The 22,827-nt window shown below is 36.8% G+C and overlaps 3 protein-coding genes across 4 annotated transcripts; 1 reads left to right on the top strand and 2 right to left on the bottom strand.

Moving 5' to 3' along the window:
* Window positions 1-662: 662 nt before the first annotated feature.
* NPC2 (non-specific phospholipase C2) lies at window positions 663-3,155 on the top strand. The gene is made up of 4 exons (XM_087119686.1): window positions 663-1,175; window positions 1,636-2,237; window positions 2,370-2,549; window positions 2,683-3,155. Exons 1-4 carry the CDS (start codon window positions 685-687, stop codon window positions 2,991-2,993), a joined length of 1,584 nt encoding a protein of 527 aa, XP_086975812.1. The 5' UTR covers window positions 663-684; the 3' UTR covers window positions 2,994-3,155.
* A 13,488-nt stretch (window positions 3,156-16,643) lies between these two features.
* On the bottom strand, window positions 16,644-17,717 carry LOC111780622 (AT-hook motif nuclear-localized protein 28). Its single transcript, XM_023661066.2, has 2 exons — window positions 17,168-17,717; window positions 16,644-17,060 (listed from the first exon to the last, which is right to left on the bottom strand). The coding sequence occupies exons 1-2, from the start codon at window positions 17,678-17,680 to the stop codon at window positions 16,794-16,796; spliced, it is 780 nt and encodes a 259-aa protein (XP_023516834.2). The 5' UTR covers window positions 17,681-17,717; the 3' UTR covers window positions 16,644-16,793.
* A 2,345-nt stretch (window positions 17,718-20,062) lies between these two features.
* Window positions 20,063-22,100, bottom strand: LOC111780571 (uncharacterized). Of its 2 annotated transcripts, none has more exons than XM_023661000.2 (2): window positions 21,813-22,100; window positions 20,063-21,651 (listed from the first exon to the last, which is right to left on the bottom strand). In XM_023661000.2, exon 2 carries the CDS (start codon window positions 21,622-21,624, stop codon window positions 20,323-20,325), a length of 1,302 nt encoding a protein of 433 aa, XP_023516768.2. In that variant the 5' UTR covers window positions 21,625-21,651; window positions 21,813-22,100; the 3' UTR covers window positions 20,063-20,322. The 2 variants fall into 2 exon arrangements, with proteins under 2 accessions (XP_023516768.2, XP_023516769.2); XM_023661001.2 differs by having other exon boundaries at window positions 20,063-21,446.
* Between the last annotated feature and the right edge of the window lie 727 nt (window positions 22,101-22,827).

The following is a 22,827-nucleotide window of genomic DNA, read 5'->3' as shown; positions in this document are numbered from 1 at the left end:
ATATCTCATCCTCGAGCTGTAGAACCTATATAGCAATTAACATATCATGCTCTGCTTTTCGTTCTTATCCATCATAATTAATATTCAAGTCAAAGCTTAAAGAATCTTCTCCGCTACTTACCTTAAACGACGTAAAAATATCAAATTCCTTTCCCTTTTTAGCCCTGAAAAACCGAGTCATCCTTAAAGTAAAACCTACCTTAAACAATAAAGTAACCCGAAAAAAACCAAATAGTCTTTACTCATAGAAAGTAATTTAAGTCAAGTACGTATCGTAGGGATTTCAAATTCTAAATTCTGGAGCAATTGATATTTTTATTATAACGTAAGAATAATGACTATAGGTAAAAAAAAAAAAAATACTAATAAAATATTATACGATTAAAAACTAATCGTAATAATATTTCTGAGACGTTTTTTTAAATTTAAAAGTTATTAATTTATTTTAAAAAGTTCAGTAAAAATTTCAATAGTATTTTTTTATAATTTAACCTATATTTACTTTTTTAGGGTTTAACTATCAAACTATATGACAATAATAGTGATACATCATCCATTTGGGGCGGTAAAAAACAGAATTGGAGTGACACTTAGAAATTGGCCCACACAGCCCTCTGTTCTGTATATAAGACACCAACATTGAATCTCCATGTCGCCATTAATCCATTCCCTTTCTCTCTGTAGATGGGAAGAAGTGTTCCCACCGCTTCAATGGCTGCCAAATCCACTGCCTTCTTCCTCTTCCTCCTATTGGCCTTCCACACTCCCCTCCTCCATGCCTCGCCCATCAAGACTATTGTCGTTCTGGTCATGGAGAATCGCTCCTTCGATCACATGCTCGGCTGGATGAAGAAACTCAACCCTGAAATCAATGGGGTCGATGGCTCTGAATCCAACTTCCTCAACGCCGCTGATCCGAAATCCAAACAGTTGTTCTTCAAGGACCAGGCTCACTATGTTGACCCTGACCCTGGCCACTCCTTTCAAGCCATTCGAGAGCAGATTTTCGGCTCCAATGACACCTCTGCAAATCCCCCGCCCATGAACGGTTTCGCTCAGCAGGCTTTCTCCATGGATAATACCTCCGCTATGTCTGCCGATGTGATGAATGGATTTCAGCCCGATAAGGTGGCCGTCTATGAAGCTCTCGTCTCCGAATTTGCGGTTTTCGACAGGTGATTTTGTTGTAATTTCTTTTTAGGTTGTAGATTGGTAGTTCTGTGTTGTGTTCTGAATTTGAAGGATTTGGAAATTTAGGGAATGATCATGGGTTTATAAGTGAGGAATACTAACTCTATTGGTATGAGGCCTTTTGGGGAAACCCAAAGCAAAGCCATGAGAGCTTACACTCAAAGTGGACAATATCATACCATTGTGGAGAGTCGTGTTGGTCTAACATTGGTTATTAGTTGATTAGTTTGATTATAAACGAAAATTGAAATGTATTTTACAATATGATACCATTGTGGAGAGTCGTGTTGGTCTAACATTGGTTATTAGTTGATTAGTTTGATTATAAACGAAAATTGAAATGTATTTTACAATATGATACCATTGTGGAGAGTCGTGTTGGTCTAACATTGGTTATTAGTTGATTAGTTTGATTATAAACGAAAATTGAAATGTATTTTACAGGTGGTTCGCGTCTGTACCGGCCTCGACGCAGCCGAATCGGCTCTACGTTCACTCAGGAACCTCTGCTGGAGCCACCAGCAATGTTGCATCACTCCTTGCCAAAGGCTATCCACAGCGAACGATTTTCGAGAATGTCTATGATGCCGGATTGTCCTTCGGAATCTACTACCAGAACGTTCCGTCGACGATGTTCTACCGGAATCTACGGAAACTGAAATACCTGAACAAATTTCACCTGTTTGGTCAGTTCAAGCGGGACGCAAGTCAGGGGAAATTGCCGAACTACGTGGTGTTGGAGCCACGGTACTTTGATCTGCCGCTGGAGCCGGGGAACGATGATCATCCATCGCACGATGTGTACCAAGGACAGATGTTTGTGAAGGAGGTTTACGAGACGCTCAGAGCATCGCCGCAGTGGAATGAAACTCTATTCATCATTACCTACGATGAGCACGGCGGGTACTACGACCACGTTCCGACGCCGGTCAACGTCCCTAGCCCCGACGGAATCGTCGGACAGGAGCCATTTCTTTTCAATTTTGATCGGCTTGGAGTTCGAGTTCCTACCATCATGATCTCGCCGTGGATAGAGAAGGGCATCGGTACGTATCCTTCCCTCTACTTTCACCTCTTTATTAGTTAATTTTGTCATTTTTTTGTTCATAATTTATAACAACAAAATAGAAGGAATTTTAAAAACATTTAATCAATCATGTTTTATGATGGTGATGCAGTTGTTCATGGCCCTAATGGATCACCCTCTCCATCATCTGAGTATGAACACTCCTCCATTCCCGCCACCGTCAAGAACATTTTCAACCTCCCATCTCCCTTCCTCACCAACAGGGACGAGTGGGCCGGATCGTTTGAGTCCATTGTTCAAAAACTAACCTCCCCAAGATCCGACTGTCCCGGTGAGTCCAAAACATCAACCTTACTACGAACCAAACAAACGTATCATTTTTTTACATTACATAGAATAGATGATGATCTATTTCAACTTACAAATCTATCTATCTATCTATCTATCTATCAATTTCGATATAGAACAACTTCCAACACCGGTGAAAATCAGGGATAGCCCTGCAAACGAATCAGCCAAGCTTACGGAGTTTCAGCAGGAGCTCATGCAGTTGGCTGCAGTTTTGAAAGGAGAGCATATCCTCAGTAGTTACTCTGAAACCTTTGGAAAGGATATGACGGTGAAGGAAGGTAGGGAGTATATAAGGGAGGCCGTAAAGAGATTCTTTGAGGCTGGGCGTTTAGCTAAGGAAATGGGAGTTGATGAAGACCAAATTGTCCAAATCAAACCATCTCTTTCTACGAGATCCTCATCAACACCTACACAATTGCCTTAATAATAGATGTAAAAAATGATACGAAAACTCGAGAACATTGAAAATAAATACTCGACCTAAAAGAATTGTCGTGTAAAGACACAGTCATGTAGCTTTTTACGAGGTGTTTGTCACACAGTATAGGTTAATGTATTTTTTAAATGAGAAAGTGAGTTTATGTTTCATATGTGAATTCACTCAACTTACCATATAGATTATTATACATAAATCATTTTTATCCCTAATGTTGAGAGAGGCAAGTGATTTGGATGGTTGAAAGGAATATTTAATATATTAGAAGTAAATTGGAAAATCAGACATACTTGTTCTATCCAAACTTAAGCCATAAAATTGGGTTGGGTTAGATTTACTTTTTTGTTTGCGTTGGTGTGAGATCTTACATCAGTAGAAGAGAAGAACGAAACATTCTTTATAAGGTTGTGAAACCTCTCCCCATAGCCGACGTGCTTTAAAACCTTGAGAGAAAGTACGGAAAGGAAAATCCAAAGAGAACAATATCCGCTAGTTGTGGGCTTGGACCGTTACAAATGGTATTAGAGTCAGATTCCAGGCAATGTGCCAACGAGGAGGCCGAGTCCGAAAGGGGGTGGACACTTGGCGGTGTGTCAGTAAGGACGTTGGTTCCCGAAGGATGGTGGATTGGGGGTCTCACATTGATTAATAGAAGGGAACAAGTGCCAACGAGGATGTTGTGCCCTAAAGGAGGGTAGATTGTGAGATCCCGCATCGGTTTGAGAGGGAAACGAAACGTTGTTTATAAGTGTGTGGAACCTCTCCCTAGCAGACATGTTATATAACCTTGAGCGGAAGCCCACCAGGCAAAGCCCAAAAAGGACAATACCCGCTACCAATGAGCTTGAGCTGTTACAGTTAGGTTGAAAATTTTGTAAAATAAAAATTTTGGATTTTTTCAGCTTGGGCCGAAAATAGAGTTACAACCTAATTGACCCTACTCTACTTTTAAGATTATTATGAAGATTAAGAATATTTTACGTTTGTAACCAATATTTGATATTTGAGTTTCGTGAGATTTTAGTTATCAACGTAACACGTATTGTGGATAAATATAATTTTTTTAAAAAAAAAAAAAAAAACCAACAACCTGTTGGACTACTCAAGTTATGAACTTTATTTGAGTTACTCTAGTCACTAACTCAACCAACGGAGGAAAAAAAAATAGTACAAACTTATTTCATGTTACTATATAAGCCATTTTTTTTTTTTAGAAAAATTATTATTTGTTAATATTTTGTAGGAATTAGATGCTCATTTTTTTAAATTAAAATAAATATGTTAGAGTTGAGGGATCAAAATAAAATTACGCACCATATTTAAATTTTATGATATATGTATAGACTGACTCTGACAATCTAGAGTCATGGACACTCGTACACATGAGCAGGATATTATATGAGAACAACTCGATTGCGTATACTAGGGCTCCAAACTCAAATGATTCCTGTCGCTTTGGATTGATAAATTCACATATGTTAGTAGCTGGTATTATCATATATGTAAAGACTATTAAAGGGCTGTCAACTAGGCTCTAGTAGTGATTTGTTTAGATTGGTAGCGTCCTAATATATATCTCAATATTGGTTGAGACTGAGAGTGGCTTCCCTCAAATTTATGTTATCAGGTTACTATGTGAGTACTATTAGAGGGTCTCCAACTAACCTCGCTTAGTGAATGGTCTAAATTGAGAGGGGTATCTCAGTAGTTGGTTCAACTACACGGTCCCATCCTAATAATGTGTTGATCGTTAAGTTAGCTTCCTTTTGGAGACGTGTTGTTAGTTGTAAAACGGTGCTACAATCAAACTATAAACAAACTCTATTTTATTTCGTTTGAAAATGTTATTGTTTTTATTTAGATATAAAATCTCTTTTCAAATTTGAAAATGACGGAAGTCTGTAAGCCTATTTTCGGCAACAACCCTAGTCCCGATCTTCTAATAGTCCCGACATAGTTTCTATTCCGTTTTGATCGGCCCGAAGTTCGAGTTCCGACCATCATAATCTCACCGTAGATAGAGAAGGACACTGATATGAATTCTTTATTAGTTCCTTTTGTAATCACTTTTTTTTAATCAAATTTCCTATTTAATTTTTTTAAAACTATTTCAAAACTAGTTTTCAAACAAACTATTGTTTATAATTTTTTTCAACTAGGACATTCATTGTATTTTTAAATTTTATCTAATAATATTAATAATTATAAATTTAATTTCAATAATTTCAATAAATCTTATAATATTCATTGTATTTTATTGTTATATCTATAATTCTATATTTTTCTTTGTACATCTCTCCATACAATAGAAAAATTAGGAACATATAACTTAGAAAAATATAGATTTTGGTCTAAAGAAAAAAGAAAATTGCGACAGATCGAGAACAATTGTGGGATAGGATTACTAAGAAAATCTCCTTTTTAGGTGCCTAGCGGATATTGTCCTTTGAGCTTTGTTTTTTGTGCTTCGTTTTTAAAATGAATGGTTAGGGAGAGGTTTCCACACCCTTATAAAGAATGTTTTGTTCCCCTCTTCGAGGTGGGATCTCACAATCCACCCCTTCAAGGTCCAGCGTCCTTGCTGGCACACCGTCCAGTGTCTGTTTCTGATACCATTAGTAACAACTCAAGCCCACCGTTAGCAGATATTTTGTCCAATTGTGAGACCTCATATCGGTTGGAGGGGGGGACGAAACATTCTTTATAAGGGTGTGAAAACCTCTCCCTAGAAAATGCGTTTTAAAATCTTGAGAGGAATCCCGAGAGAGAAAACCTAAAGAAAACAATATCTACACGGGTTTGAGCTGTTGAGTGGCCTTTTGAAAATTTTCATAAGATCCATGTGAACAAGAATAAAACATGGTAAAAGAACTCATGGCCCTAATGGATCACCCTCTCCAACATTTGAGTATGAACACTCCTCCATTCCCGCCACCGTCAAGAACATCTTCAACCTCCCATCTCCCTTCCTCACCAAGAGGGACGAGTCGGCCGAATCCTTCGAGTTCATCGTCCAAAACCTCACCTCCTCGAGAACCGACTGTCCCGGTGAGTCCAAAACATCAACCTTACTATAAACCAAACCAAACGTATCATTTTTTATGATCTATTTGAACTTACAAATCTAAGGAGGTAGGGAATATATAAGGGATGCTGTAAAGAGATTCTTTGAGGCTGGGTGTTTGAGGATGAATCCATCTCTTTCTACAAGTTCCTCACCAACACCTACACAATTGCCTTAATAGATGTCAAAAAATGATAAGAAAACCCGAGACGATTCAAAATAAGACTCGACGTCGGAGAATAGGTTGGTATATTTTAGAATTGAGAAGGTTAGTTTATGTTATCGATACACATAATAATATATGAACGTTGTATAAATCTACCTTCCACCTAAATGTCACAATCATTCTCTCAAATATCTAATAAGAATTGATTTGAGATTGATTTTACAGAATCGTTTTTGTAAGAGCCCAAATCCACTGTTATCAGATATTATTCGTTTTGGTCCGTTACATACTGCCGTTAGACTCACGATTTTAAAACGTGTTTGTTTAGGAGAGGTTTCCATACTCTTATAAAGAATGCTTCATTCTCCTGTTCAACCAATGTAAGATCTCACCGTCTTTTACCTTGGCTTAGCTTTGAAGTTATCCTAGGCCCATTTCGTTTATTACGAACTTAACTTCAGAGCCCATTTCGTTTATTTCATTGTTACATGATATAAGAAATAATATGAAATGAAGTAAGGAGTATAAATGATAGAGAACTATCCGTTTGAGTGACATGCTATGGGGGCTACAGCAAAGGCCTCTCAATGCAGGGAACGATCATAATGGTAACAATGGTTGGTGGTATGTATGATGCATTCACAAGCCAACACGAACCATAAATGAGTAGACAAGTCAACACAAACACTCTTAAGATGAATAAATGAGAGAGAAGTAGCTTACCCTTTTGAAATAAGTTGGTGGTTTGTTTGTTAGTGTCTCATTTAACCTCTTTCAAATACTCGAGAGAGAACGGAGAAAGATTTCTCTTTGTTATCTAAATGAAACTAAGCGTTATATTTGCACTCTTGCGGCATCGGGACAACGATTGTGTAGCACTTGTTTTAACCTAACAAACAAGTCAATCATGAGAAATTTGAATTTCGCGGTTAACATAAGCGTATGCTCGAACCTCGAGTCACGTTTGTGAGAAATGTTTTAGCAAACGTGAACGAGAAAATACATTTGAAAACAATTTGAAAGAATTAAAGAAAGCAACGTTATATGGCTATAAGCAAAGAAAGAACATTACAGCTTAAATAGAATTATCAACGGATAATATTTGTTAATCCACCACACCTAACTAATTAGCCTGTGAAAGTTCTCTGTTTATAATCCAATAAATTACAGGGGTATGAAAATAATAATAAATGGAAAGATACTTATACCAAGAATGTAAATATCTAGATATTTGCGTATAATAAAATATCAAAATATATATATAGTAAACTAATCACATTCTCAATGATACATTTTAGGGTATTTTAGCCATGACACGTGTAAACATGATTTGATGATTCTAACCTCTATTTCAGCATGTTCGAATATAGTTACATGGATAATGTACGAATAATCATTTCAATAGACAATAAACTTACCTCCCACCTCGTCCCGCCTTTTATATATAAAATGTGAGTCAGGGAGAAGTAGATCAGACAGTGATTTCGGTAGGAGTGAAGACAGAGACAAAGAATATAATATCTATCCTCGACCCATTTAATTATCGAGACAAACCTCTCTTTACTCTCTCTCTCTCTCCATTCTATACCTCATTCGAAACAAATTTTCACCGAACACCTCTAATTTCAAATATGTCTTTTATATCCATAAAAGACAACTAAAACTCGTACAAAAATTTGTCTCTTTATTCTCACTCAATCACAACCTTTCAAAAAAAACATTAAACTAAATTGTAAATAATAGAGAGATATTTTAAGATCCCGAACAAGTAGGTAAGATATTCATTACTATACAAAATAATAATAAATATTATTTTATTTTTCAAAATTATTAATCTTTTTGTAATAATAATTAATATCATATCCTAGTACTAAATTATAGTTTACCATATATATCATATTTAATATTTTATTATAAAGTATGATTATAAATAGATAACTTTCACATAATTTAGGTACAATGGATTAAACAAACGTTCTCGGGAATAATATTATATATATATATATATATATATATATATATATATATATATATAAATAAATAAATAAAAAAGAAGGGCAATATGAACAACAAAGAACTCTTCTTCCATTTCATCCAATTTATTTTTGGGTTTAACAGAAAACAGAGAGAAAGAGTCTCTGAAATGGAAATCTAGAGAGAGAAAGCACATGAAATCTAGAGAGAGAAAATAAACAAGTTTGAACATAGAGACAGAGACAGTTGGGTTAAGTAGACGGCGGCGTTTTCGGGAGCTGAGGGAAATGGCCGGAGCCGGACCCGGAGCCCTCCTCACCACCGGAAGTCTTGGACCGCTGAAGGACCGCAGCGGCGGTGGCCACATTCGTAGCAGCTTCAGTTGCCTTATGGGGTTGGCCGGAAACTGTTCTGGCGACTGCCTGGCTGAAGTCCAAGATCTGAGACGGATCCACACCGGAGATCAGCTCCGGCGGAAGAACTTGTGAGGGCTGACGTTGGTGTCGCGGCCGAGGCATAGTTTCAGAGAGAGAGAGAGAGAGAGATGAAGGCGGAGAGGGATGAGAATGGTTTGGATTTTCACGAATTTAAGAAGCTGAGGGTCCAGAGGGTAAATCCATAACGTGCGCGCGTGACTTCACTGTCCCATCCAAATACACACACAGTATAAAATATATGACACATGTAGAACCACGGTACACGTGTCAATACACACCATCAAATATAATCATGCTGATAGTAAGGCTACTTATTTGGTTGACCTTAATCGACGTTCTCCTTACACTTGAGTATATTTAGATTCTGTTTCTTCTAAGTTGCTTCACATATAGTTGAGAGTTGTTTTCTATTTATTTACGCTAACAACTCACATTTCTAGCTTAAATTATCTTGAATTTGGAGATACGACACTATGTTGACCTCAATTTCCTTGATTAAGGTTAAATTTAGCTTTCAGAGGGTCGAAAACGTAAGGAACGATATAAAATAGTGGAACCCAAGTCGAGCCACGTTGAGCTGAAGGAGTCGGCATTCACATGCGCAACATATGTCGTTGTGGCGGCGTGTTAGGGAACCTACGATCGTCGATGGGGTTGGTGTTCTTCGAAAGGGAGACCTACAAATGGTTCAATCTAATCCATTCTCTCTCTGTATCTCACGCCTTACTCTCTTGGCATCGAGGAGGGCGCGGTGATTCTAGCGCCTCACCGGAATTCTTGCATCTTGTCCGGCAACGGGTTTTTTTTTTTTTTTTACGGCCGTTACAATATTAATATTACTTCTGAAAGTAATTTAAAAAGTTGTTAAAAAAGCAAAAAAATAATAATTTAATGTACGATCTTTGTAATTTTGTGGACAGTTTTATATAGGAAAGATGTGACAAGATTCCATAATTATATATATATATATTTAATAAAAAAAAATTAATCTCACCATTTTTACACCAATTTTAGAAAGTTTTTTTTTTTTTTTTTTTCACATTCATTGCATCATAAAAAGAAAACTTTATCTCAATTATTGAATAAAAAAAAAAACGGGTAATATTTGTGTGATTTTTTTCAAAATATAACAGAGCATAATTTCAGGGATAAAAATGTTAATATTCATTTCAAATGTCAACCACACGTTCATTCTTGAACTAAAAAAACAGTCAGGATATATCGTACAATAGGGTTAGTAAAGACTTTAAAAAAATCCAGGTAATTTAATCTCGGAACTCTTTTCTAAATCAAAGTGTAACGTCTCATGTCCATGATTTAGACAACGATTTAAAATTCAGATGCGATACCTGATAACTCCAACATGTCCCTGCATCTTCGGTGTGTCGACCCAATATGAGTATAGTATCTCTTTTTGGATTGTCGGTTGAAGACTCAAACACCCAACTTCATAATTGTACTAAAAACCAAGAGCTAAACTCGAACATTCCTTCGAACTTGTCCTATATGAATATAAGTTTAATTCAACGTAACACAATAACGATTCAATTGATGGGTAAATGCAGACCTTGTGGACGGAATAAGAACTTTTACATCGAGACAAAAAGATTAAGTTTGTGTTCGTACGATGTTTATGTTATGTTTTTAGAATTGTGAAGCATGGTAGTGGTCGAAGAGATGGAAAGCCACGCATATTTTACGACAACCATATAAAGCATATCCAAAGAAAAAGGAGATAAAGATTCTAACGGTCAAATCTAGAATTAAAAAAAAGAGAGAAGAAATGGAGGAACAGTGCCACGTGTGGATAAGGCCCCTCAGATTTTGGAGGATTGCTGCTCCAATAATGTTGGTGCTGAGTCACCAAGATTTCAATAAATTAGGGACCACTAACAGACAAAACACCCTTCAAACACACATGGACCACATGCTTCATCCTATTCCTTTTGCATTTATAATTCCTTTTTTTTTAAAAAGTACATTTCAATTATTTGAATTTTCTTTTTTATTTTGCCCTCGGATTTTGAAATTAAATCATTACGTGATTACGTAGACACGATTAGGGATTTGCTAGTGTATTCTTAATTACGGACTGTCGAGACAGAACCCACATAGTATTTTTGTGATTTGTGACATAAGATTAATGATTTACGTGACTATGTTCGGTTGATTAGAGATTTGTTAGCTTATCCTTAATATGAGTCGTTAAGATGGTCCCACGTAGTCTTTTAGTAGCTGATAGATACGTGGAGTCACTTTGTCTACAATAATGCAGTAGTGGGGACTATTAAAGAGTCGTGAGTTAACCTTTAATAGTAAACTCTAAAGACATGGTTCACATTTTAAAAGAGTCGTGTCATTGATGTTTTGTGTGTTTATGTTAAGGCTAACTACATTATCCTAAAACTCCGAGTAACCTTAATGAGAATAAGCTCCAAGGAGTTGGAGTCGTGTCATTGATGTTTTGTGTGTTTATGTTAAGGCTAACTACATTATCCTAAAACTCCGAGTAACCTTAATGAGAATAAGCTCCAAGGAGTTGGATGGTTAGAACCCAGGAATGGAATAAGCTAGATGTGAAGAACGATGAGCGCCAAGGAGCTTGATTATGAGAAACAATGAGCTCCTAGGAATTAGATGATGAGAAACGGTAAGTCCTAAGGAGAGGCTATGAGTAATGATGAACTCAAAGTAGTTAGAATTCCTAGAACGAGCTTACGCGCAGCTGAGTTATGCAGAAATTAGGAGTCATGATATATATATATATTCAGAACTCTTTCCCTGGTGTCCTGTGCAAGATTTTTTGGCCACATTCATTTTTGGTTAATATTCATTGTGTGGGTGTTTGTGTTCGTGAATTTGTCCTTTCGAGCGACAATCTTGTTTGGTTCGGATGCATACGAGGTACACATGCCAATTCTGAGTGTGATAATCTAGCCTCAATCTCGATCAATCGTTTCAGTGAGAAAATAAATTATTTAGGTGTGTATTTAGTTCAGCTACGCTAAATTTACGATTTTATAACTCATGAAGTTTGAACTCAATAGTTTTAATCGAGTTTGACACCTATTCAATTGTTGTTTTATAAGTAGATATGATGTGATGATGCATGCCCGGGATTCAAAATTTGGATCAACACTTGATAGCCTCGATATTCTCTTACATCTCTTACAGCATAGTCACGTTACCTACTCTTCGCTTTTAAAAGTGAAAACTATCTCTACGTACTAACACAAGCTCTTTCAACATGATTTTTAAAAATTATAAATAGTCGATAATTAAATTGAACCATATATATATATTATCGAGGCGTACAATTTGATTTTTTCTATTAAAAAATAAAAAAGGGGAAATTGCAAAAAGAAAAAGAAAAAAAAAGTTTTGATATATATCAAAATGGGCCTCAAACGTGCAAGGGACGGCCCAAAAAGACAATCAAAGTCCTAGCACCGAAGCCCACTAGGGTTCATTCCCTTCCCAACACAACCTAATAATAAATTTAAAAAAAAAAAGTTCAAAAATATTTCTAAATATTTTTAAAAAATTTCATTAATACGGTTCAACTTTTTAAAAAAATTTAAAAATACCTTTATTATTAGTACCGTGTTTTAAATACTCATAAAACTTTAAAAAATAACATTAAAAAATTTGAAACTAATGGGACAACCAATCTAACCCAACCAGTTTTTTAACGACTTAAGTGCACCACTAGCAAATATTGTGTTCCGTGAACTTTCTTTTTTAGGTTCCTCTCAAGGTTTTTACAACAGTGTATTAGGAACAGGTTTCTACATCTTTATAAATAATGTTTCGTTCTCATCTTCAATCGATGTGGGATCTCACAATTTTTTAGTTGGATTAAGTTGTAACTCTGTTCGAGTTGCTCGAGTCACCATACCAACCAACGTGAAAGTTCGGGTAACAAGAACTTATATAAAGGAAGAGATAGAGAGAGAAAAAATGACAAAGGGGCACTCCAAAATGCTACAATTTCCAACAAAAAAGGATAGTTCCAGTCCCAAGTAGGGCGATGAGTGAACAGAGTGTTTTAAGAGAAGATAATGGCCAATTGCCAGGGGGAAGTTGTACAGACCCTTTTTGACCAATTGAAGTTTAGGGCATAGTGGGGCCTACAGCCCTAGAGATGTAGCCAATGGGGTTGTGACAAGTGGATGGGTGGGGTCAGAGGTGGTAGCATGCGACGTTGTTTGGGAGGTCTATAAGCCCCTTTGGAGGGAGAGGGCTCAGGCTTTGCAGGGTAGCCTACCCTCCTCCTTCCCTAAAGGACCATCATCCATCAGCGGCATGCAATTTCATGTCCAGCTAAAGCCTTTCACTCTCTCTCACTTTTTATCATTCTTCTCATGCAAACTCATTCACTCACTTACCCTTTCTCCTTTTAATATGTTCACTCATCGATGTGGGACCCTCTAATCCATCCCTTTTTGAGTTTTTCCGTCTAGTTCTCGCTGACACTCCGTTCCTTCTCTAATCGATGTGGAACTCCCCAATTCACTCTGTAAGGGAGAGATTTTCACACTCTGTTTCGAAGGATCCAGCATCTATGATACTATTTGTAACAGCCCAAGTCCACTGCTAGCACCCTTCAATCCATCTCGTCTTTGCTCGCACACCACCTCGTGTCCACCCCCCTTCGAGACTCAGCCTCCTCGTTGCCACATCATCCAACGTATGACTTTAATACCATTTATAACAGCACAAACCCACCGTGAGTCGATATTGTCTTTTTTGGATTTTTCTTTTCAGACTTCTCCTCAAGATTTTTAAAACGTGTCTACTAGTGAGATGTTTCAACACTCTTATAAAAATGCTTCGATCTTCTCCCCAACTGATGTGGAATCTCACATATGTCAATCATCAAAATATAACGTCTTAGCTTTATCTATCTCGTTCTTGTAAATTAAAAAAAAAATAATAATAGGTTCCAAAAAAAAATTGAATTTCTAATGAGTAGTATATTATTTGATAATAGAAACGTTCAAAAAACTCGATCGATTCGAGATCTTTTAAAACTAAATTAAGTTGAACCGAACTCACCGATCATTTTTAAAATATACATTTTTTTTTATTTACCACCATAAGCAATTTAATATGTTTTATCAATTTTTAATTTTAAAAAAAATTATTATATTTATTTTTCAATACACAAAAAATTAATAATTTCCAAACATTAAAAAGAAGCTTTGTTTTTTAACCTAAAAAATAAAACAAACACATCATTGTCCCCTCTGATATCTCTGCACATTGAAATGATGTTCTTTTAGTGCCTAAATTTTATAATAGTTGCAACGTCACATTTTTTTCGAAGGATCAACCCGACAAACTCGAAAAATAAAGTTTAGGATATTTAGCGTTTGTAACCAAGGTTAGTGATGCGTTCTGACTTGTAAATATTGTATGAACGTAACATGTATTGAAAATAAGTAAAATTATTTTATTAATTGAAAAAAATATTCCGACTGTGATGTCCCACATTAGTTGGGGAAGAGAACAAACCATCATTTATAAGGGTGTGGAAATCTTCCCCTAGCAGACGCGTTTTAAAGCCTTGAGGAGAAAGCCCAAAGAGGACAATATCTGTTGGTAGTGGATCTGGGGCGTTACACCGACAACCCAACCTAACCTCAACATTGAGAGTTGGTTTGAGTTGTGAATTCTATTCGAGTTGTTCGAGTCATCCACCTAACCAACTTAATCCAACCCAACCCGTATACACCTGTACCCGACAATATAAATATGAATGAAGGTGAGTAAATAGAAAAGGGGGAGTAGTTGAGTGGAAAGTATGAGTTCTTGAATTCCCCATTTTCTAGTTTTGTCTAGTAAATAGGGACATCTCACTTCCTTCCAAACATCAATTTAACCACTAAATCTTATCCTTCTTTTACTCTTCTAAACCTACCCTTCTCCCACCTCTTTTATGACCTCTTTCTTCTAGGGTTACTACCTACTTTGTTCGACTCTCGGATTAAATATCTTTCTAATTCTAGGTTCAAGAAGTCGGGTCTAGGATTGATTCATAAAATTATTGATGTGAAATCTCATATCGGTTGGAGAGAGGAACAAAACATATCTTATAAGGATGTGTAAACCTCTCCCTAACAGACGCGTTTTAAAAACTGTGAGACTGATGGCGATATGTAACAAACTAAAGTGGATAACATCTACGAGCGGTGGGTTTGGACTGTTACAGTAGGTTTGTTCCTTCTCCCTTTAAGCCACTGTTTTCATATGGTGTGATTTGAAAGACTTGTTGCTAGAGATATCTTGTAATCAGATAAACGAACGAAAGATATGCCTATGTCGGGTTTGTATTAAATTTAAAAAATAAGAGGAAAAAAGAGCACAAAAAAATAATGATTGCTCGCTCTCATGTATGATTGATCCAAGCAAAACACGCTTAACTTTGGAGTTCTTTCGTCTGACCCATCAATAAGAAAGATGCATCTTGTTGGTATAGGTAGTAACACTTCTCCTGTTTGAACCGAGGTTTGAAACCAAACTTCTCCTCACGAGGATAGATAGGTCGATTCAGGTGAGATCCAATCTAGATCCAACTGTCTATTCACTCGTGGGATTCGGGCGGTTCGGGGGGGACCACCTCGACTCCTCTCTTCTCAAGAATCCATCTCTTATCAGTATATGGATAGCTATCTCTCGAGCACAGATTTAGGTTCGGCCTCAATGGGAAAATAAAACGGAGCACCTAACAACGTATTGTCACAGACCAAGAACTACGAGATGGTACCATTCAAGCCTTTTTTTTTCATGCTTTTCCCGAGGGTCGGTTAATTCATGTATCAATCTTTTACTCGGTGTCAAATTTGCTACCTATTTTTAAAATTTTAAATTTTTAAATTTTAAAAAGGAAAAAAAAAACTTTTTTTACACATGGATTTAGATGAATTATGAGTAGTCTTTTCAAGTTCCCAACTTTATTTTAGTTGTTAAAAAAAAATAATCTTTTTAATATATTAAAATTTTCCATTGCACTTTATAATTCAAACACATTGACTCACAGTCAAACGTAGTACAAAGAAGCTGTCCTCAAGTACAATTGAACTCAAATATTCAATACCATTTAATTTTATTTTTAAGTATTTGACTTCTTATCCAATACAAATTTTAAATTCCCATAAATTATATATATTTTTTAATTCTTATTTATAAAATTTATTACGCATGACAGATATCACGTTGAGGATTATCGGGATTGAGTCCCACGTTGGTTAATTTAATGGAAGATAATAGGTTTATAAGTGAGGAATACTATCTCCATTGTTACGAGGCCTTTTGGGAAAGCCTAAAGCAAAGTCATGAGAGCTTATGCTCAAAGTGGACAATATCATACCATTATGGAGAGTCGTGATTCCTAACATGGTATTAGAGTCATGCCCTAAACTTAACTATGTCAATAGAATCCTCAAATATCAAACAAACAATTGTGAGCCTCGAAGGTATAGTCAAAAGTGTTGAACAAAGGATGTACTTTGTTCGAGGGCTCTAGAGAAAGGAGTCGAGCCTCGATTAAGGGGAGGCTATTTGAGTGCTCCATAAGCCTTAGGGGAGGTTTATAGTGTACTTTGTTCGAGGGGAGAATTGTTGAGAATTGCTCGAAGTGGACAATATCAAACCATTGTAGAGAGTCGTGATTCCTAACATATCACGGTCAACCAATTAAGTGGGGGAGGATGTCACGATCATGCAGGCCGCATGACAGATATCCCGATCTTGCTTGTCCAGGACGTGTTGTCCATGGTTGCATGCCCATACTAAACCCTTTCTACATGCTTTCATCCTAAATACCATTTTTTAAATATTATTATCTTAAAATATCTCTAAAATTTTAAAAAAATTAAAAATAATCTTATCTTTACATATAAATAATTCATAAATATTTTAAAAATATGATAATTTAATAAAAAATTGAAACTTTATTTTTTTTAAAAAAAAAATGAAAATAACAAATAAAAAAGTGAAAGAAAAAGAATATGTCCATGTATTCATAAGTTAATAACCAGTGGATAAAACCCTAAACCCTAAACAGTCCTTACCACTTTTTCTTACATTAAAATCATTTCTATTTCCCAAAAGCAATTAAATCACTTTCTAATTTCATGCAAATTTCAGTAAGATGATCGCGAGCTCTGCCCCCACGGCATCCCATGATCCGCCGGAGATGGAGGAGCATTATACACGCACCCACCCATCGGAGTTGTCGTTACGGCGGTGGCCGGAGACCCATCACCACCGTTGTTGATGGGTTTGACATCCTCCCCTTCCTCCTCTGTTTCGCTTGGCAGCCGGTGGAACACTGGGTTTATAAACGTCGCTGCAACCACCACCACCAGACTCGCCGCCGTCACTTTCCCGCCAACAATGCCTCCGAATACCTTGTTAAGAATTTTATTAATTTAAAAAAAGAAAATGGGTATTTCATAAAAATTAATAAAATTAATAAAATTAATTGATTGATTTAGTGGTTGGGTTAAGCTCTCACCTGACCTTGAGCGCCGGCGAGGCAGATCCCGAAGGAAGAAGAGGAAGGAGAGAAAAACGGCGTCGTATTACTACAGAGGAAAGAGCCGGAGAGAGAAACGAGGCTGAAAGGACCATGAAGAGATAGAGAAGTGGAATGCGACATTGGGTGTCGTAACGTAACGTTGGAAACAGAACCAGAGCCGCTGAGAATGGTGAAGCCGACATGTCGTTTACGGGCGAAGTGGAGGAGGGATTCCACGACGTCGTTTCCGGCTGAGATCTCGATTACTACTGGCTTCATGGATGATTCATTCTCTTTGGTTATAACGATTGGAGGCTTTGGTTTGTTCTTTGATCCTGGTGGCCTTCCACGTGGCTTTTTGCCGACGCTTTCCACCGAGGAGGAGAGGAGGTTTTTGGGTTTTGCGGCGGAGAGGGGTCGGTGGTCGGAAGAGGAGGAGGAGGAGGAGGAGGAGGAGGAGGAGGTGAGAGGTTGGTGGGAGAGAGAAATTGCGCCGCCGTAGTCCGCCATGGGAGAACGGGTGAAACAGAGAATTGTTGGAAAATGGAGAATTGGGAATTGGAGTGTTTCTTTGGGGTTTTAGAAACAGAGCAAATTTGTTTAGATATAGAAGGAGGTCTGCTTTTTCCCTTTTGGATTTGGAACCATTTGGATTTTGGATCACAAAAAAAAAAAAAAAAAAACAAACAAATTTTAGTGGGACCCACTTCTAGGGTTTTTTTTTTTTTTTTTTTTTTTTTTAATCTTTTTATAAATATTTATTAATATTTTTATCGGTCTCGTGATTTTATTTTTAGTTTCTAATAAAAAAAAAAGATTCGTACCAATGGAGATAAAGTCTGTTGATGTATCTATGGATGGACATAACAAATCCTCTAATATTCAGTAGTTCAGGATCAGATCAAGAATGAATAAGGAGTCTTTACTGTTCGAGTGAAAGCAAGAAAAGAGAAAGATAAGTTCCTGAATAAATAGGTGCAGGAGAGAAGCCAGCTGCTTTACCTCGTTCAATCAGGAAAAGGGTCGAAGACATGAAACCGGGTTGGAGAGGTTCAGGCAATGAAATTGGGGAACCGAGGTTACGAGGTGAGAGGTCGAAGATGCGAGACGAGGAAAGAAAAGGGAGGAGAAGGTTTCTCTTTCGTCTTTCTTTGTTTACAGACAATTCAAACATTCAAAAGTTTTATTAGTATTAATTTTTAAAAAAAATCTAAATTGATTAGTTTTTGGATATAGGTGTTGGTGTTGGTACTCGGTTTAAAAACTTTTAAAATTTTCATTCAGAGTACGTCGAAAAAATAAAAAAAATATCTTAACGTTAGTATATGAATGAAAATTGTTAGTATTTGTGATACGATTTGGAGTACTACGGTGGTACTTACTTCTTATGTTTGATATTTGACACATCATTAACGAGTCCCACGTAGATATTAAATGTTTTCCTTTGGGGACGATCATATACATTTTTTAGTATTCTCAAACAAAAATGTAAAAGACTTCAGTATCTAAACAGTGAATCCTTTTGAAGTTACGTTTAAGTTAGGAAATTAGGAAATAGCCCGTTTTAAAACAACTCGATACTCATGTTTTCTATTTCAAAATCTTGAAGAAAGAGATGATGGGGTATAAAGTAAACAGTTTTTGTCTATATATAATATCTGTCTGTGTATTGATGATCAAAGTATTTTTTTTAAGAAAAACAAAGTACTAATAATTTCCATAAAAAAAATTAATGAAAAAAAGCATTTTTTAACTTTTTTCTAAAGTTTACTAGTATTAATGAAATTTTTGAAAGTTTATAAATATTTTAAAGTAAAGTACGAAGTTTTAGGAGTATCTCACATCGATTGGAAAAATGAACAAAACATTCCTTATAAAGGTGTGAAAAACATTCCTTATAAGGGTGTGGAAACCTCTCATAACAAACACGTTTTAAAACCGTGAGGCTGACGACGATACGTAACAGGCCAAAGTGATATATGTTGGTAGTGGGCTTGGGCCGTTACAATTTTCTAACTTACTAAAATTGTGAGTCAAACTAAAATGTTTTGAATAGTAATAGATTGTTACAGCCCAAACTAGTAGTAGATATTGTCCTATTCGCGGTTTCCCTTCCGGATTTCCCGCCCATCTTCTGGGGAGAGATTTTCACACCCTTATAAAGAATGTTTTGTTCCCTTCTCCAACCGATGTGGGATCTCACAATATTTGTTAGCAGTGGACTTAGGCCGTTACAAATGGTATTAGAGCCAGACACATAATGCCAGCAAGGACACTACAAATGGTATTAGAGCCAGACACCTTAATGCCAGCAAGGACACTACAAATGGTATTAGAGCCAGACACCTTAATGCGAGCGACACCTTAATGCGAGCAAGGACACTGAGCCCCAAGAGGGGTGGATTGTGAGGTCCACATTGGTTGGAGAAGGGAACTAAGCATTTTTTATAAGGTTGTAGAAACTTATCTCCAGTAAACGCGTTTTAAAACCTTGAGAGGAATTCCGAAAGAAAAAGTCTAATAAACACAATATCAATTAGTGGTAGGCTTGAGCTGTACAGGACTGATTCTAATCCCAAAAACAAAGTGAATCATATCAAATTCAAAGAATTGGCATAGTCAAACCAGCTATGGGCCACTCAATGACACTGAGGCTAGTGGGAGGGGATGAAGAAACCACTAACCAACCAAAGAAACACAACACACAAACACAAAAGCTATCAAAACTCATCCATCATTACAAGTTTAGTCCGTTAACTTTCATGTCATATCTAAAAATACATTCTTGAAAAATATTTACGTTCACGGGCTAACCCACGCTTGTGATACGATGAATTTACAGTCAAGTTTGCAAGAACAGATGTTGAATCAAGAGACAATCATGTGAGTAAATGAGTAGAAAAACTAGTGTTATTTAGCACAGCTTGCTTGGATACATTCACCATGAAATCCTCTCTATACATTGTGCGAATAAAAAACGAGCTCTAATCACAACACAAAGAATGTCATGTTGCCATGACTATAACAGATGATTTAGTATATATAGATATCAAGAACTCTGTTTAAGAAGAGTTGCAAGCTAAAAAGATCAAAAAATAGTATCAAAGATTAGTCATAAATACCATGTGATTATGAAGCCAGCCAGGCAATTATCAGAAGAACGCCCTGCTACCATAAAAAACTCGAGATCCGTCGTTTTTCTTTGGGGTGATTTCTGGTTTGGTATCATGGGTTTGAATCACGACGCCTCGGTGTTCATGCTCGGGTGCGTCGAGATCCATTGGAAGCTTCATCTTCGCCAAAGACTCGGTAAACTGCTGCATACTCTTCATATACATGTCCACAATTTGCTGCTGCATTGCAGACTGCTCTGCATCAAGATTAATGTTCCCTAATGGAGCTGAAAACAGCTGACCAAAAGGGATGTTTCCTTCTTTTTTTATGCTAATCTTATCTTCATTGTTTGAAATTTTTGATTCCTTATCCTCTTCAGCTCCTATGTTCTTCCTTGAAGTTGGAGTATCTGGGCAAGGACAAGTGATTTGATTTCTAGCTTCAGTTGTAGTGATTGAAGCATTGACAGAATTTGAGGACTCGCCCGCGAAACGGATTTTCTTTTCAACTGAATCGATCGAGTTTCGATCATCGCTCAAACTCGTCGTTGTGGAGTTTTGAATGCTGCTGTCATTTGGGGAAACTGATCCCCCCTGGTGTTCTTCAGATGAATTAGCAGTCATTTCTAAGTCATATGATGGTGGTTCGGGAGGCGATGCACCGAGACGAAGAAACGTGGCAATTCCTGGCCTCGAAGCCAAATCAAAGTATTCAGACACCATTTGTTGATTCTCCATCACCACATTAACATCAGGGAACTCAATCCTGGAAAACTCATCTGAATCTGATACTTTCCTGTCTAACAACACAACTTCTGAAGATATTGATGAACTTATTGGCAGATCTGATATCGAATTCAAGGCATCGGCAGGCAACGATTTGTCGAAAGACAGACTCAAACGGACCGTTCCCGCCGGGGAATGGAAGAGATCAGTAGAAGAGAGGCTATAATTCTCAGTCATTTTCCCTTTACCAACAATTTGTGAAAGTGGGACTAAAGCAAACCCCAGAAGCTGATCTTCCAAATAGTTTCTAGCTCTACTAAGCATCCAAATCTCACATTTGAGCACAGAATCAAGATGAGTAATGTTCATACTCAAATTTTCATTGAAATCAGGATTCTTCCCACCGCCATGAATGACTCTAGTGGACAAGGTCTGGTCTGGATTATAAGTTAGAGAAAACTTTGCATAAACATCTTGATTTTCATATATGCATATATTATGAATGTTTCTAGCATGATGAACATAAATTTCAAGAACACCGGAAGAGTCCGGATCGTTTATGTTGCTCGAGTTCATATCGTATCCAAACACAGAAATCTCATCAAAAGAATCCATCAGAAAATCACGGTCTCCTCCCCCACTCTAATCAACAAAACAACAGATCGATTACAAACGAACCCATCACAGACAAACCAATTAAAACTCGATAAACTCAAGAAAACAAACAGAACCCATTTGATTTCGATCAAAATCTCGAAAACCCAGCAAAGGAATCATGAAAACAGAGAGAGGGAAGAACTTACAAGGGAAGAATGAGGTGGGATTGTTAGGTATTCGTGGAATTAAAGGGAAAACTGATGATTGGGGGTTGTTGCTGTGAAGAAGTTTTGAAGGTTTTTGGTGAAAGGAAGAAGGGTCGGGGGTGGGTGAGCGATGGGGATTTTTGGGTTTGGCTTTTGGGGTTTACTTTTGCTTGACATTGCAGCTTCCACTTCCGGCGATAATTGGTTCCACTGAAGCAATTGGAGGCGCCCCACTCGGCCCCCCACTCGACCCCATCGCCATTCTCTCAAAGCTTCTCATCCATGGCATTGCCCTATATGAAAGTACCACCTACGCTAATTATAGATTTATAAGTAAAGAATACTATGAGACCTTTTTGGAAGCCCAGCAAAACACATGAAAGCTTATGCTCAGAGCGACAATATCACACCATTGTGGAGAGTTGTATTCGTCTAACACTTACCATCTCTTTAGCCATTCATCCCGAAAAAATTTTAATAATACTTTTAAACTTAAAAGAAGACAGGTTAATTAGTTTGATAAGATTCTCGTAGAGAGGACTATTTAAAAGGTTTTATCAACTCTTCTTTGACCCGTCTTAGGGTCAAGTGGCAACCTCGTCCCAAGTGTAAGTGCAATGTGTCTAGAAACTCAGGATCGTAAATCTCTTTCATGATCTTTTCTACAGGCCGAACTAGTGTGAACGGTCCAAACTACAACAAACTCAAAGACTAAATTTCAACTTTCTTAGAAGTATAAGGGTCAAATTTGTAATTTAACTTTATTCAAACCAATCGACCGTGGCAACCTCTCGTGCCCGGACGACAAATCTAGAAGAGAGAATTAGAAACGTGTTAAAATATATTTTTTTTTAAAAAAAAAGGCAAACTATAGAATAAAACAAAATGTTTCATTATTATTATTATTATAATTATGATTGGTCGACAAGCATTAGCATATAATAATGAGAAAAGGTAAGGTTTTGGAGAGTGGCCAATAGCATTTTGACACAAAAAAATATAGTAAATCTAACCA

The sequence above is a fragment of the Cucurbita pepo genome, chromosome 18 (assembly GCF_057944985.1).
Source record: "Cucurbita pepo subsp. pepo isolate OVF chromosome 18, ASM5794498v1, whole genome shotgun sequence".
In the NCBI taxonomy this organism is placed as follows: domain Eukaryota; kingdom Viridiplantae; phylum Streptophyta; class Magnoliopsida; order Cucurbitales; family Cucurbitaceae; genus Cucurbita; species Cucurbita pepo.
Note: the sequence above shows the minus strand (reverse complement) of the source record. Positions and strands in the feature narration are given on the sequence as shown.